The 17,123-nt window shown below is 34.0% G+C and overlaps 3 protein-coding genes across 3 annotated transcripts; all 3 read left to right on the top strand.

The window, feature by feature from the left end:
• Positions 1-1,979: 1,979 nt before the first annotated feature.
• LOC110663656 (cytochrome P450 81Q32) lies at positions 1,980-3,836 on the top strand (the record flags this gene model as incomplete). The annotated part of the gene is given in 3 exon segments (XM_021823044.2): positions 1,980-2,280; positions 2,283-2,827; positions 2,978-3,836. Coding segments are annotated over 3 exon segments (1,461 nt in total), but the record flags the coding sequence as incomplete, so codon positions are not given.
• Positions 3,837-4,184: 348 nt separating this feature from the next.
• Positions 4,185-5,052, top strand: LOC110663672 (WPP domain-containing protein 1). The gene has a single exon (XM_021823058.2). It carries the CDS (start codon positions 4,374-4,376, stop codon positions 4,866-4,868), a length of 495 nt encoding a protein of 164 aa, XP_021678750.1. The 5' UTR covers positions 4,185-4,373; the 3' UTR covers positions 4,869-5,052.
• An 8,804-nt stretch (positions 5,053-13,856) lies between these two features.
• On the top strand, positions 13,857-14,777 carry LOC110663673 (F-box protein GID2). The gene has a single exon (XM_021823059.2). The coding sequence runs from the start codon at positions 14,025-14,027 to the stop codon at positions 14,577-14,579; it is 555 nt and encodes a 184-aa protein (XP_021678751.1). The 5' UTR covers positions 13,857-14,024; the 3' UTR covers positions 14,580-14,777.
• The last annotated feature ends 2,346 nt before the right edge of the window (positions 14,778-17,123 follow it).

Below are 17,123 nucleotides of genomic sequence, written 5' to 3'. Positions count from 1 at the left end.
TTTTTTTTTTTTTTGATGAATTCTTTGAGTGGCCATCAATGAATCGTAGCTCTCTCTTTTCTTATTTTTATTTTTTATATTTATTTTATATTTTTCTAATAATACTCAGAGTTGTATATATTTTAAACATATTTAACTTTGTCTTTAAATTATTTGAGTTTTATTTCATTTATGAAGATTTATGAAAATTTTCTTTATTATTTGGGAAGAAAGTATATCAAAGTTTGATATTTTCAAGATCGAGCATGTAGAAAGATTGCAGAGTCAAATAGTGATAATTTATTATCAAATAGAGTGTGTTTTCCATCAAATAATCAATTCAAACATTTTTTGAACAAGATAAGATTTTTTTAATTAAAATAATTACCATTATATTTTATATAAGTGATTTATCTTTAATTTTTTTATATAAAATTATAATAATATAAAATTTTATACTTTAAATTTATATTTTATCTTTATTTAATAAAAGCTCTTTCTTATGTTTTCTAATATATATATATATATATATAAACATTTAATATACAATTTATTAAGTGTTTGTTCGTAATCTAGAAAATTGAAGTTCAAAATCTGATAGTTTATTTCCATTTTAAGGGTGTGGGAAATACTTAAAAAATATAATATGACTAAAAATTTCTATTCAGTTGTAACTAAAAAAATATGAAAAGAAAACTACATAAAATGCTTAGTTTAATCACAATCATCTAAAAAAAATAGTTAACATGACAAAAATGCCCGACCTTAGTTTAATCGCTATCATCTATTGGATGTATTCATTTTGAAATTTAATTTTTTATAAAATAAGCAAATTAAAATAATTTAACAAAACATTATACAACTGTAATTTTATTTAGTATATAAAAAATAATTATAATTAACTCATTTGCTTTCTTCTATTATCTGTTCATCTAAATTCCCTATTAAAAAAAAAAACTGTATCAAGCCTATGAAAAAACTACACATGATCAAAAAAATACAATTTTTTCTTAACAGATATTTGAAATTCCAAATTCATACTTGTGTTTTATTAATAATTTTCTTACTGTTACAGTCTATGAAAAATTTTTATAAGTATAAATTTGTAAAACATAAAATAAATAGGTCAGAAATCCATCGGAATTAGAGGACTCTCTGACAGTTAAGTTAGAATTGATATGCGAGAATAGTACATTAGATTGATTAGGGAGAATGAATCTAATGTCACGGGCCTAGCATAGCACTTCATTGGCACTGTGGGATACTTGGCTTAAACTCTTTAAGACAAATTAACCAACAAAAATTTTATAACAATCTGTGATAAATCAGAGATATGGTTAGCATTTAATAAGGTAAATAAAAGTAACATCACAAGCATTTCATATAAATGAGGCGTCACGTAAGCAAAAATCGTAAGCATGAAAGGCATAATAAATAGAGAGGTATAAGCATTTTAGAAAAAGTTACTTCTCTTGTTCACATAGCACAATTACATGAATCCCTTGTAGGCAGGGGAGAAGCCTACAAGGAGAACAAGACGGGACTCGGCAAGTAAAGTGACTAGCTGAGCCAAATATCCATCTAAGGCCAATTAATCACTCCCCCTTAAAGAGCATTAGGACAAAGTCACCCTTAATAGGAGGAGACATCGTTATGTCTCAGTTATCACAATCCTTAAAATTATGTAAATAAAATAAACTACAAAACATCCCTTTTACATAAATATCTCATTGATTTGATGATCCACTCACTTCAAAAATCTCACTTATAATATTGCGAAAGCGTTTTGCCTCCTCCAAATTTTCCACTTCCACTCCAAACTATCGCTTCCCTGAAATCATCCTCATTATAATGTTAAATGATAGCTCTGATAGCCATAGTCATAGTCATATGTTCATTACATTAACAAGTGAGATATTTATATAATTATGAAGAAAGTCCCCCGGATTTGTTGATCGTTTCACTGTCTATCTATCCTTTCTTTAATCTTTCTTCTTTCAAAATTCTATTCACTGAAACAAACATGGTACAAACATCTCCCACCAAGCCCTCCTACACTTCCTATAATTGGCCATTTACATCTTCTAAATGAGCCTATCCACAGAACTGTGCATAGCTTATCAAATAAGTATGGCCCAATCGTTTCCCTCAAATTTGGTTTTCGCAATGTTGTCCTCATATCATCGCCAACCTTGCTCGAAGACTGCTTTAGTAAAAACGACGTTGTCTTAGCTAATAGGCCTCGTCTTCTGGCTGGTAAATATCTAGACTATAACTACACCGCAATAGGTTCTTCCTCTTATGGCCACATTGGCGTAACCTTCGTCGCATTTCAGCTCTTGAAATTTTCTCAACGAATAAACTCAACATGTGCATGAGCATCAGACAAGAAGAAGTTAGAATCTTTCTCAAGAGTCTCTTGGAAAATTCGCGCACGAATTTTGCAAAAGTGGAGATGAAGTCGAGGCTTTCAGAGCTATCATTTAACATTATAATGAGGATGATTTCAGGGAAGCGATATTTTGGAGTAGAAGTGGAAAATTTGGAGGAGGCAAAACGCTTTCGCAATATTATAAGTGAGATTTTTGAAGTGAGTGGATCATCAAATCCGGGGGACTTTCTTCCAATCCTACAGTGGATTGATTTTCAGGGAGTAGAGAAGAGGATGTTGAGATTGATGAAAAAATCAGATGAATTTGCTCAAGGTTTGATAGATGAGCATCGAAATAACAAGGAATCTTGCTCACAAGAACAAGGAAGGACTAAGACAATGATTGATAATATGCTCTCTTTACAAGAATCTGAACCTGAGAACTATTCTGATGAAATCATCAAAGGCCTCTTACTGGTATGCATATTTCCTTTTTTAGGAAGCCGCGTCAATATCATCCATCATCTAGCAATAATTAAATTACTTCTTATGATATCTTATTCGTAGCGCGAAGGTAATCATCCATTTGTTAAATTCAGAACATTAACATGTTATTTGTTTATGTAGACAATTATAGTTGCGGGCACAGATACATCAGCAGCAACAATTGAGTGGACTATGTCTCTTTTGCTTAACCATCCCGAGGTACTAAAGAAGACTAGAGTCGAGGTGGACAAAATTGTTGGTCAAAACCGATTGGTAGACGAGTCCGATTATCTCAACTTGCCATACTTGCAAAGCATCATAAATGAATCAATGCGATTGAAGCCAGCAGCACCACTTTTAGCACCTCACCAATCATCTGATGACTGTATTATTGGAGGCTATGATATACCGCGAGACACAATGGTGCTAGTCAATGCTTGGGCTATTCATAGAGATCCCAAGATGTGGGAGGACCCAACAAGTTTCAGGCCAGAGAGATTTGAAGGTTTAGATGCTAATGCATATAAATTGATTCCATTTGGGTTGGGCAGGAGGGCATGTCCTGGAGCTAATCTGGCAAATAGAGTGGTGGGATTGGCCTTGGCTTCATTAATTCAATGCTTTGAATGGAAAAGGCCCAGTGAAGAGTTAGTGGATATGTCTGAAGGGACAGGACTCACTATGCCTAAAGCACAACCATTGGAAGCCTTATGCAAAACACGTGAATCCATGATTAATGTCTTCAAGGAGCTATAATTAGTGTTTGATTGCCTTTTGTTTTTTCAAATAATTATGCAGAAGAAAATAAATGAGTGGACTATAATCGTTTGATCATTGTACAAATTAATTATCTTATCACTTTGTTTCACTTGTGTGATCTTCTTAGTGGGAGGCTCTACTTAAAGAGTTGTGGTCCATTTGGTCTTAATCTTTTTGCAATAGTGATGGAATGTCGTGGGGACTTGGCTAATCCTTTTTGTCTCTACCTGCATTTGCTGAATTTTTCAGAATGGTTTTCCCCATATGTCTCTACCTGCACTTGCTGATTTTTTTAGAAATCTTTGCTTTAATCTGTATAGATATGACACCACCCAATGGTTGGACATGATTATATGTTATAACCCACAACCAAGAATCACTATACAAATTTTAAATGATGGAGTATTACATTTCTTCTAAGTTACATATCCCTGCCTCTCTAGTTAACTCATTTGTGCATATTTTTAAAATTAAATAAAAATAAATTTAAATAAATCTTTTAATAAAATGAATTTAACAAGCATATTGATCCTAAATATGATAGAGATAAATAGAAATTAATAAGATATTTTAAACTATATGTTAAAAAATAAATGTAAAAGTAAAACCATAGAAGAATATGAATTAGATCTAAGGTAACCGGTCATTATACCTCACCCGCAATTGACCCCACGGCAGCGCTCTTCTCACTTCTCAGTTAACGCTTAAAGCAGCCATTGAATACTCTCGATCTCCTCTCCCTTCCAAATCTAAAAAACTTCCCATTTCTTTCGCTACCATGACCGACTCCGAAACCAGTACTGCCACCACTGCGCCACCGCCGGAACACCAATCAGCCCCTGTCGAGTCTCAGCCACAGCAAGAAGAGCCCAAGAAGCTCAGCAGCAGCGGTATTTCGCTGAGCATTTGGCCTCCGACTCAGCGCACTCGAGATGCCGTCATCACCCGTTTAATCGAGACCTTATCTACACCCTCTGTTCTCTCCAAGCGCTACGGTGCTATACCCCACGATGAGGCAGAGGCCGCTGCACGCCGAATTGAGGACGAGGCCTTCTCCGTGGCTAACCGCGCTACTTCCGCCGAGGACGACGGCCTTGAGATCCTCCAGCTTTATTCCAAGGAGATCAGCAGGCGCATGCTAGAGACTGTCAAGGCTCGGCCCAAGTCTGATTCTGCTGTGAATAATGGTGTCTCGGGGACGCCGAATCCTGACGTGGTATCGATGGTGGCGCCCAGTGAGGATATATCGAGTTCCATTGGGACTGAGGCTTGATCTTATCATGGTTCATATTCGTATTTTTGAGGATTTCTTTTTTCGTTTTTAATTATCTTGAGTACGTTTTGTACTAAATTATGGATTTCCTTAACGATTATATGATAATAATTTTGTCACATTATCATCGAGGGTTTTTTCCCCTAATTACTGATTCTTATATTACTGCGCGGAATTGTTTCAATATTTGTTTTTTTTTTCTTCCATATCTATTTTATAATATAATATCAGGGACTTATAATCTCCTCATTTTATTGATTGGTTTAATTCGTTTTATTCGAACAAATTTTCAACTTTTTCAGCTGTATATATGTGGGTATTTCGTGTGTTTTCTTGGGTTTTTATTTGAACCTGGGCTGTTGTTAATTTTCTGAATGTAATTTGGCTTTTTTATCATTCACTCTTTTTCGTTGATCGTAGTTCTTTTGAGCTCTTATTCACTTGATTGAATCAAATTTGGGCGTTATAGTATATTTTGATAGTCGCTCTGCTAAAATGAGAAGTTGAATGTGATTGAAAACTTGAGTAAATGGATTAGTAAAATGGGAGAAAGCAAGGGATGGAGGAAAATGCTAGAACACAAGGTAGTTAAGACTGATTGTTTAGTAGTCAACAATTTGCTACTGAACATGTTATTGATTGTCCTAAACTTTGAAATTTTCACGCATATGAATTATGAAGTGATGGATAATTACATTGGCCAATGCCCTGTACTCTTGAGTCCTGAGATCACATATGGCAAATCTATAGAGGGGCAGGGTCTCAATGGGGCACTTGCCCCCATTTCTCTTCAAAGCCCTTACTGGAGTACTGACGAATTTAAACTAGCTGCACTGATTTCCTAAAGCACTAGGAGGGTGGTATGTAAAATTGAACTTGTCTCTCATCATGCTATGTTTAGTTTGAGGTAGATTATAATTCGAAAGCTATCTGCTTGCATCAAGAAGTACAAAGAGAATGACTTTATTAATGTGAAAATGCGTTCTCGAGTATTTGTGCATATGATTGTATATGATTTTCCTTTGCATGTATATATAAAAGTATGTTTATATGTGTTGCTTCCACCAGTAAAATTTTTTGGACCATCCGAGCACATGCACTATTGATCATTACTAATTATGAGATACAAGAGGAAAGCTGTTTCCTTTCCTCCCAAATGAGATGGCGTATTTATTGTTAATTAAGCCCTTGTAGTCATATATTATTCAATTTATGTGGAATTTCAATGTGTAGCCTAAAGATTTACACTTGCATGGAAGAACACTGAGTTGTCTTCCCTCCAATCTATACTTTCAGATTTTGGACACTTTGAGATTTTTTTTTCTTTCTTTCTTTTTCTAATTCCAATATGCAGGCTTGGAATAATGAAACATAACTCTTAAGCTCCTGGTAGAGTTTTTGGCATGTCCTAGACTGTGAAAACTATAGGTAGATAGCATTTAGAATGCGGTGCCAATAATGCTTTCTATCTCCTTGGTTGGCTCATATTTTAATCTGATTCCTGTAGTTTTTATCATTCTTTTGCAAGCACCAGTAATTTGAAATTTGTTTCAGCACAGGCTAATCATTAACTACCATCATTTTAAGTAAAGGCAAACAGTGGATGATCTCTGTGCATTTATTTACAGTTTAATTATTGATAATCGTTTTGCCCAACCATTAATAGTTAAATATTTCCTAGTCAGCGTTAATGGTTTTCTCTCATAAAGAGTTAGCGTATAATGCTGGTGTACACCTACACCCCTTTTGGTGATCCTTTTTTTTTTTTTTTTTTTTTTACTAATATATGCTTTTATTAACTAAAGTAAAATTTTTTCTCACCCAAGCCAAGCTCAATTGTTTTTATAAATTACTCACAATTCATTTACTTGGTTGGATGTTTTCTGCTTGTGCAGTATGTGTATCAGTCACTGGATGCTTAACTAAACTGCTCCATCATGGTAAGCTTATGGTTTGCAGTTTGATGCAGTTCCAACCATTTTTTATCCAGCATTATATTTTGTTTGCTGTTTTGCATATGTATTTAGCATGCCTATAATAAAGTTTGGTCATCCGGTTGAAATGATCTCTCCGATGTTTTGTGTTGCTTTTCAATTAGAATTCAACATAACAAACATGCAATAATCTGGATTCTGTATTGTTCGTCATATCATTTAACATAGTTCTTTGTATTATGGGTTCCTGGCTTGTATCGTTCTGAATATTAACTTTGAAGTGTGTGAATATTCATGAATACCATGTTCTTATCTCCAGCTTGTTTGTCCATTTTGTTCGCAATATTGCTGTCTCTCTCTTCCAACTTTTGTTTTGAGGAGTGAGGAGTGATATCATTAGGTTGCATGACAGTTTTTAGAGTATTGCATCTGTAATGGCAGCTAATCCAGATGAATTCCATGATTGGCATTCTCTGCAGTGCTATAACAGCTTTTTCCTTTCCCTTTTCAACCAATCGTATTTATTTGGAATTAAGTTTCTGGTAAAATGCTTGGAATTTGTTACATTACATGTGAATATTCTTGTTCTTGATAGATGAACTTCCTACATGCAAACATGCTGTTGATATTCTGCTAAGCATCTCTTAATGCATTTTTCATCATATTTTCTATCTCTTTTCAATAGATTTATAATTTTTTTTGGTTGGAAGGGAAAGAGGAGTTAGTATTGAGTTTTCACTTCTGATCCCTCTTAACAAATTCTTTTTTCACATGGAAATGATTTTTCTGCTAAGCAAATGATTTTTCTATTTTTCAAAAATTATTCAAGACAAAGTTACATTCAAATTCAGTCTCACGTGACAAAATCAATATAATTGGGAGCCAAATGGTATTCATAACATTTTGCATTTCCTCGATGAAATTTGGGAGACTTCGGCCTGAGCATAAAGTTCATTGGACGAAGTTGCTTTAATGAATCAAGTGTTTTTGTGAGGCATATACAATTGAGGGAGAACTTATTGGTGCTGCGTGTTTTATGGTTAAAATGCTGAAAACCTGTTAATTTGTTTGTTTGATGTGTCATTTTGTATTGGACCTTTGATTTTGGTTCAAAACCTTTGTTGATCTTAGATTACCATCTTTTTAGTATAGAGAATGCCCTTTTAATAAATGAGTAATTATATGCTATTACTATGATTCCATTTTGAATAATTTACATGGAATGATAAATCAATGTTATAATAACAAATCAATAGTGGTGGTTTCGTAAAGTAGTTATTTTATTATGTGTTAATTTTTTTTATTAATTTTACATGGAATAATAGAAGTATAATATAATTTCTCCAAATTTTACTAAAAAAAAAAAGGAGAGATTATACTGCCCGAGACTATTCTTCATGCACCTTTGCTTAGATCTGGCCAGGGACCAGACCGGGATTAGCTCTGATCAATGATTTACCGAACCACCCCTAGAGCTTATATGAAGGGTTGGTTTTGATTCCTTCCAACTCTGAATTGGAAATCGAATTGAAATTTGAAGTTTAGTTGGGTGGTCTAGGTCAGATTAAGGAGACGCAGCATGAACCGAATTGAAGTACATTAATTAAAAATAAAAACCGGAATCATCTTAAATTGGAATCATCATTGAACCGGACTAAACCACCTCAAAAACCAAGAAGAGTTCGGAGAGGGAAATCTGTGACAAGTTGAGATGTCAACCCTGCGGAATCCCGCCAACTTTTCTAGGTTCTAATCCGTATTGGGCTTGGGCACATGGCCTTTTCATCTATGGTCTGCACCAATCTTTGACCAGAAACTTTTAGCAGGTATTGCTGAAATCATGGATGCTTAATTATCCGATTTATTTGAATTCAACACTGTAATTAATAATTTTAGTGCAATAGTCTTCCATCGTAAATTCGTAATCGTCAACTTTTAAAAGAGGAAAGAGGTATAAAAGTAAAATGGATACATGAGGTTTAGACGACATTTTTAGGTGGCTGATGTTTGACGAATAGGAATATCGGGTGGAAAATTGAGCTTGTGCCCTGAAAAAGGACAAAAGAAGGGTCGCTTATTGTTGCCTGTTGTGTACCATCTGCTATTCTCAGTCAAGTTCATACTATGCCGTGTTGAAAATATCCGACAATTTTCTTTCTCTCTCCTGCTGTACGCTGTTCGGTTATTAACAGATGCAAAATTGAAAAACAAGGAAAAACCTAATTAGAAGCTTTTAACTTTGAATATGCATGCATTATTAGTTACTACTAAATTTAATTACGACATGAAGCTAGTATCTTTATTTAATTATTTTACATCAAAATTTTTTAAAACAAAGAGAGAGGTAGGCATTTCGATATTTGACCGCTAGGCTCCTAGACTAATGGGTTCATGATCTTTCGTTATTCTAGGTCGCTTTGATTGTTCATGTTTCTCTCACAGAGAAAGAGAGAGAGAGAGAGAGGGAGGGTGGGGGGTGGGGTGGTGTGCGGATGGAAGCCTTTGGTGTATTGATTTATGTGAATATCGGAATGGTTTTTGTCGCTGGAATTAACAAAGAAACCAATGTCCTCAATTTAGAGCTAAAGGACGCGCAACATTGGCCAAATTGCATCAAGACTGTATTACTACTAACTCATTTTCACTGGGACTAACAAATTACATGTGTAGATCTACGAGTTTCATCCTTCCTACATGACCAAATGAAAAGAAAACAAGAAACACAGATTCACAACTGTCTCAAATAGACATTCAAGAAAAAGAATTATATATTTATATATAAAAAAGAGAAGAGAAATGAGTTAATCAAGTCTGAGAGAACTGGTTTATATTCAGTGGCCGGGGCCTTTTTTGCTTGGTCCAGAAGCCAATTGAAACATCCAGCTTCTCACAAAAGGGCCACCACCGTCAGAGTTGTTGGAAGAAACAGAAAATGAAGCCACTCCACTAGCTGATTGATGAGCCACATCTTCTTGCTGACATCCAGCGTTTACAGCACTGGTTGCTGAACGAAGAGCTCTGCAATGGACAACAGTGATCTGTGTGGATAACAGTAGTACAACAAGTAGCAATAGACCTGATGAAACAAAGCACTGACGCTTCATTGATGTTCCTTTCGTCATTGAAATGTAAATTCAACTGGAAATTTTTTTCTGAAAACTTTGATTTTAGTCGCAGAAGGCGTAGCGGGTATATAGCAAGGATATTGTAAGGTTGGTGATATGGGGTTGCTATAATTAGCCAAAGCAACATGGCTATATTTATATAAGGAATTTGTTTGTTAAGGACGGTGAAGGCCTTTGTAGCTAAAGGGGTGGGGGCCATTACCAGCTTATTTGACTTTGCATGTTGCTCTTATTTTTCATTTTTCCTTTTGCAGAGACAAAATCAGCAGTTGAGAAGTGGAACGGAGAGATATATAGTAGTTTAATTTTTGAAAAGGTTGGTTGTGCTGCTTCAATTTGACTTTGTATAAACAGCCTCTTACGCAAGTCATGACTCATGTCGTGACCAATAAACCTCACTACGTATCCTGTTTTTGCATGGTTTCACACGGTTTCTGCTCAAAAAGCGCGTGTTTGACGCGATGCACTTTTTTCTCCCTTCCTTTTTTGTGACAAATTGATCACCGCCACTCATGAGGTGACACATGTCCATTCGAATTTGGCTTTTTGTTGTTAATAAGAGTACGATTGTTTTGTTAAACCATCCTCTGATCCTGACGATCTCTCCGACTGCAAGACGGTGGGTCGTGGGGAAGGGACAAAAAAAGGACGTACATTGCTACGAGATATATGACTATGCATGCGTTGGCTTTGAATCTTCACGTATAAAACAGCACAGAGCTAGCTAGATAGCATTCTAAACGAGGACATGGTTTAAACTTTGCTGCCAAAAGTCCAAAGATGGATTGGCTGTCTTTGTTAGAGACTTCTGAAAATTGAAAGCATATAGATATTGTTAATATATCAGGTTGAAATGTAGATGGAAACTATATTTGTCAAACGAAGGAGCATGCGCATATGCTCAACACTTTCAAAACACTTTCTCTTCAGAATAAATGCGATTGACCCACTTCACGGATTCCATAATTTTTTTATTTTATATTAATCTAAAACAGGATTTTCAAACTAATATTCGTATGAAACCAAATCCAGGTTTCTACTCTCTACACATTTTGCCGGTCGCAAACGGCAAACTCCCAGACCGTTTTCATTTCCAAGCAAAATTGCATTCATGCATAAGCATTTTTCTACCATACAGTCTCTAAGCCCCATTTGCTTTACACATGTGAAACAAATTTGCCTTGAAAAATTCATATTACTCAAACTACCCATATTCTGCTCGATGGCTTTTATTATTAATCCAACTTGTATCTCCAATTCAATACAAATTTATATATATATATTTAAATTCTGAATAGTTTAATTACAAGTGTACCCAGCAGCAAGTACTCCAGATTTATTTAATTTGCATCGCACCTTGCTATACACCAAAAGATTTTCAATCAGTCCAAGCAAATATTAATAATGGCCATCATCCTCGTGACGTGATCTGAATATTATTCTTCATAGCTTATAAAATTCCATCACAAGACCTTGTGGATCATGCGCAGCAAAATTAACGACTACATAGATTGCATTTTCGTCTAAAATATTATGATCAACTTTCCCAGAAGGCTGTGAGATCATTTTTCATTTTTATCCTTTTAAAATATATGACCAACAACCATTCTTTCCTACAATTTTCATAGGAGATTTGATGAAGAAACTCTGGACCGATCGTCCGGCGGGATCCCGACGAAGCTGACACTTGCCAGTTTGTCCAACATCTCTTATATTATGGTTTTATATTTATAAACTGGAACTTGTGCATGGAGTTCACATTATTCACGGGCTGAAAAACACAAGTAGTAGTGACCAATTTTTCAAAGGAATTCTGCTTTAGAATTGCGAATTTTGGTACAGATCTCTCAATTGATTCCAGCATTATTATTATTTTAAAAGTGATTCTGTTGCCCAAAAGATGCATGAAATATGAATTGATACCATACATCCCGCAAGATATTATGGAGGATAGCTGTAAAATCATTGAAAGATTTAATATTATATTATTGTCAACCATATGAGCATGGTTGGTGTTACAGTTTGAAGTTTCAATTTATTTATATATATAGATAATTAATTAAATATAAAATATTTTTTATAATAATATAAATTATTAATAAAATATATGTTATATAAATTATTAACTAGATAATATTCCAATTGTGATGTATATAATTTATGATAAGTGAAAGTCATTTTCGCTATTACACTATCTGTTGACATCCTCATGGTGATAGCATTCAAATTAATATGCTAATTACGAGGCATTTCTCGACAATGTATATAATTTTACAGGGAGTTGACATAACTTAAAAATAGGTGTAGTGACGTTCCCTGGCCCCCTTGAAACATTTTAGACGTCAACTACTTGTCGCAAAAGAAAACTTCTATATATACCCACCAAAACAGCCATTCTTTTCAACTAATTAGGTTGCATCTTCCCCACGAGCACTGCAGAGATAGCAAATTAAGCAACAATGAAGCATATTTGTCATATTTTACTTTCACTCAGCTCCATTATTATTATCTTGCTTCTTCTTCTGTCATGTTCCATCAAGGTGGACGGCTCCAGGTCTCTCGGGAATCGGCTTCCTCCTACTTCAACCAACTCATTCAAGATCGCTCAGGCTTATTCTGGTCCTAGTAAGAGAGGGATCGGCCACGTATCTCTAGCATATTCTGGCCCCAGTCACAGCGGGATTGGTCACAAATGACCACTAACAATCTTTAAACGATGATCAGCTGAACATTTTTTCTAGTTTTGTTTCTTCTTCTTGTAGCTTAATTAGTTATAATTATACATGCTTTTGCATGGCTGAAGGAGAAGTTTTGACACCATATATATTCTCAGTTTGGCTCAGGATAATCTATAAATAATTGTTACTGTTAGTGTTGTTTTAAATTTAACCTGTTCGAAATTTTAATATGTGTATCTCTCTCCAAAAACTGAGGTGAAATCGGGAAGTTGATTCAAGCCCAATAAGATCCTACAAGATAGCCCAACAACAAAAATTTTTTTGTTCTTGGTAGAAGTCAAGCCCAATCTACAAAATAACACTCTTAAATTTTGAAGGCTGAAAATGGGATTCTTGAATACTTTGTTTTAGAATTTTTGTTAATAGGCTCGATGAATTGATGTGATCAAGCCTTTGTTTGCTATCTAATAGTTTGTTTCCTGATCATTCTTGTTACATGAGGTTTGTACTACTCTATCCTGGAAGTAATGTAATGTTGAATAGATTTAAGGATAATTAATTAATTTGGTGATGTTTAGTTTAAAATTAAGATTAATTAGAAGAGTTGTAATTTGTGTTTTTAAACATGCAATTTGGACAGTAGCAACACAAATATTCCCCAGGGCGGCTGAAACTGATTAATCAATGTTTCACCGTCTAGACCTCCCAAATGTAGGCATCGTTGCCAGCTGAAAATGCTTAGAAATGTCAATTTCTGGCCTCACAGCATGCCTAGCGTCTGTGAAGTAATAAATGTTTGAATTCAAGTTTTAACCAAAAAAATATATATATATAAATAATCTTTTACCTAATAATCCAATAAAGAAATGATTATCACGTACAACTCTATTAATCCTTAAAAATAGGAAAGCCCAGCCTGATCTATACCTCTCCATTTTAATGACTAAAAAGTGAATTTTAATGGGAAGCAGAAAATCAAAGGCATGCTAAAAATTAATCAGAAAAAGAGATTCTTGGAATAATAATAAAAAAAAAATGTAACGAAATATATTTATTTTCATTGAGAATATGATTTTTATTAATTATTTGTCAGTATTCTTCCCATAGCTTTTGCCTTAGTGGAAAGAAAGCAAACAAAACAAATTAACAATTATAGAGCGCGTGTTGCCTAATCAGGGTGTAGTATTTTCCCACAAGACAAACCACACTGAAATAGGAATAAAATAATCCAAACACAAGCGTGGACAAACTCGTCAATTAAACATAGAAAAGCAAAGAGCATCCTCTGTCCTCTTCGACAACGCCAAAACCATTTCCCATTCCTGCACTTACCCACCTCCCCCAACTCCACTCCCACCTCAACCTCCCCTCTGCTCTTCATTTCCTCTCTCTCTCTCTCTCTCGCTCATTAATTTCTTCATGAAGCGCTCACTTGATACTCAAACCCAAAATAACGCTGCTCCGGTCACTGGAGACGATGTCAAAACAAAGAAGATAAAGCACCGACAGGAGGAAGAAGAAAAAATCGAGGATGGACTTAATACGGGAACTGGGTTTGTGAATTTAGACGAGAATTTGCTTTTTGAGGTCTTCAAACATGTGGATGCGAGGACGCTGGGGAGAGCTGCCTGTGTGAGTAAGCAATGTCACAGGACAGCGCAGGACGAGAGGCTATGGGAGTTGATCTGTACTAGGCACTCGGCTAATATAGGTTGCGGTAACCAACAACTGAGATCCGTGGTACTAGCTCTTGGTGGTTTTCGTCGCCTCCACTCCCAGTACCTGTTGCCTCTTTCTAAGCCACAATCAAGTTCCACGGCTTCAAGTTCGTCGTCGTCGTCTTGGTCTCCGTTCCCGGCGATGATTGGCTCGAAGCCGCAGGCTACGTGGGGGAAGGACGAGGTGCATCTCTCCCTGTCTCTGCTTTCAATTCGGTATTATGAAAAGATGAATTTCAACAACAGAGGGAGATGAATTAGAATAATAATATGATATTATTAACTAAATGTATAAGACTATGTTTTATTAACTCTAATTACGGGTTTTATTTTATTTTGAGGGGTTGTATGTCTAAATTTGGCTTGGATTTTTTTTTTTATTTAATATGGGTTTTTCTAATTAGATCTGTAATCATATTGTAATGAATGGATTATTGTTCGCTTGTTGGCCAAATTAATGTCCAATTTAGTAATGGTAACTGGGATTGTTTCTATAGTGATTTTTTTAGCTTTAGTGGTAAAGAATTTTGTATATGAATGTGAGGAAAGAAGGGGAAGGGAATTTTGTGCAGAAATTAGGAAGGGGTTGGTAGAGGATTTTATTGGAGGGATAGGCGCAATAGGCGGTGGCAAAAGTATCCAGTTGCAATAAATGTGTTGTCTGCTTCTGCCTACTCTTTGTGGCAATATGTGGGTTAGTTGTTAGGATAGTTATTCCTTTGAATAGAAGTAAATTATAAAAATTAAATTTTAAATTTTAAATAAAAAATTAAATTGGATTGAATTATTTTATTTTGATTTGATTTAAATTAATTAATTTTAATTTTTAATTAATTTTTTAATTTAAATTTAATTTTTAATTATTTAATTTAAATTTAATAATAATTAATTAATAAAATTAAATAATTAATATATATTAAATTAAATATAATTCATAAATTTTTTATAAAAATTAAATTATTTTAACAATTCATTCGATTTGATTTAATTTGATTTAAATATATAAATTATTATTTAATTTAGTTCAATTTAATTGATTTTTTTCTCTTTAAAATTGAATCAAACTGAAATAATTAAAATTTTTATAATATAAAATTAAATTAAATCGATTAAATTTTAAAATCAGACTGATTAAACTAAATTAATTTAATTCAATTCAATTTTTCGATTTGAATCAAATTCTGCTAATCCATGCTAGTTGTAAGTAACAGACAGAAAGATGGGGTGTTTAGGTTTATTGAAGAATAGATCTGTAAAAGCCAAAGTCGTCAATGATGGGATTGGATTGTCGTATTTGGAGTCTTTATTCCTTTTAGAAATGTACATTAGGCTATTTGGCATGTAGTAGGAGGCCTGGCTTGACTTTATTTGAGTAAAATGATCTGCCGTATTTTTCTTTCTTCCGTATCTCTCTACAGTTGCCCTGCGAAACTGGAAAATTCTAAAATATACCTGGTGGCTTCATGTGCTTTGTGAAAGAGGAGTATAAATACCAAATATATCTAATAATTTATTTGCAAAATTTGCTTTCACTAATTTCCTGTGGATAAGAAATGTTGAGAATTGAAAATAGAGATATCTAATCTCTGATAATAGTGATCACAGACCAGTTATACGAGACAAAAAGAAGGTTGCAAATTGGGGTTTTTTGAAGTTTCCCAGCTGAAAGATTCCAATTTTATTGGAGGTTTAGCAGTTTGGCTTGGTTGAGCCTAGTTAAGCTTTTCACCCAGGCTCGACAATTTCTGTTGTATTTTGAAAGTGGAACAAGCAGCAATAACTAATCTGTTAACCATGGGGATGGTTCATATATACAATACCCTAAAATATCAACTTTGTTCCTTGTTCCTATAATTCCTATAACCCTCATTACCTTGCACCACCAGGATCACTCTCTCCCCATTCTATTCGCTGCCCATCTCTCTTCTTCTTCCTTTTTTTTTCTTAAAAAAAGAAAACATTTCTCTTATTATTAACTCGCTTCATTACTTAAAAACCTTAAACCCCTAACAATTAAATAAAATTTGATTGCTCATTCAGTTCAGGACTCCAACAATATTAAAGGGTATGCGAACAAGTTTTAGTTCCTATCCTTTTTATAAAGATTGTCCAGCTATTGTTAAGTTTAGTGATTTGGAAAGCTCAAATAAAATGTGGTGTTGATGTACATGAGGAAACATTAATCTGTGCTATTTAGGCTTGGTTTAAAGGCAATTAGAAGAGGAGGTTTTATTTTTTATCATAAGTCATGGGATGAATGTATGAAAACTTGGCATTTTAACCGTTATAACTTTTTAATAAAATAGTTACTGTTACTGTTACCACGTAAGCATTTTCTTTTTTTTTTTTTAATCGAAAAATGGTGCTGGTAACAAGGTAACAATGCTCCAATTAAGATATGTTGGATTTTCAATTAATTTACTGCTGAGAATTTTTTTTTTTCTTTAATAATCATAATGAAATTAGTCAATGTATACATATATTTTTGTGATTCATTTAATTATGACTAGAACTCAAATTTAGAATTTGATAGGCTTAAAAATGATTTTAATATTAAAGAATTAAAACTCATTGATTGAGCATAGTGTTGTAAATGAAAAGTCCCCCAACCCATGTGATATTAACATATGGGCAAGTATCTTTCCTTGCCTAAAAAAATTGTATCTCTTCAATATAATCAAAACTACACTATTCATCCGTGATTATAAGATTTTCTTTTCATACTCTAACTTAAACTATTGGTTAATAACTTGACAACTAATTAATCATTGAAGTAATTCTTAATATTATTTTGAAAACT

Source organism: Hevea brasiliensis, chromosome 12 (genome assembly GCF_030052815.1).
Source record: "Hevea brasiliensis isolate MT/VB/25A 57/8 chromosome 12, ASM3005281v1, whole genome shotgun sequence".
NCBI lineage: Eukaryota > Viridiplantae > Streptophyta > Magnoliopsida > Malpighiales > Euphorbiaceae > Hevea > Hevea brasiliensis.
The sequence above is the reverse complement of the archived record's forward strand: the minus strand, read 5'-3'. Positions and strand labels throughout refer to the sequence as shown.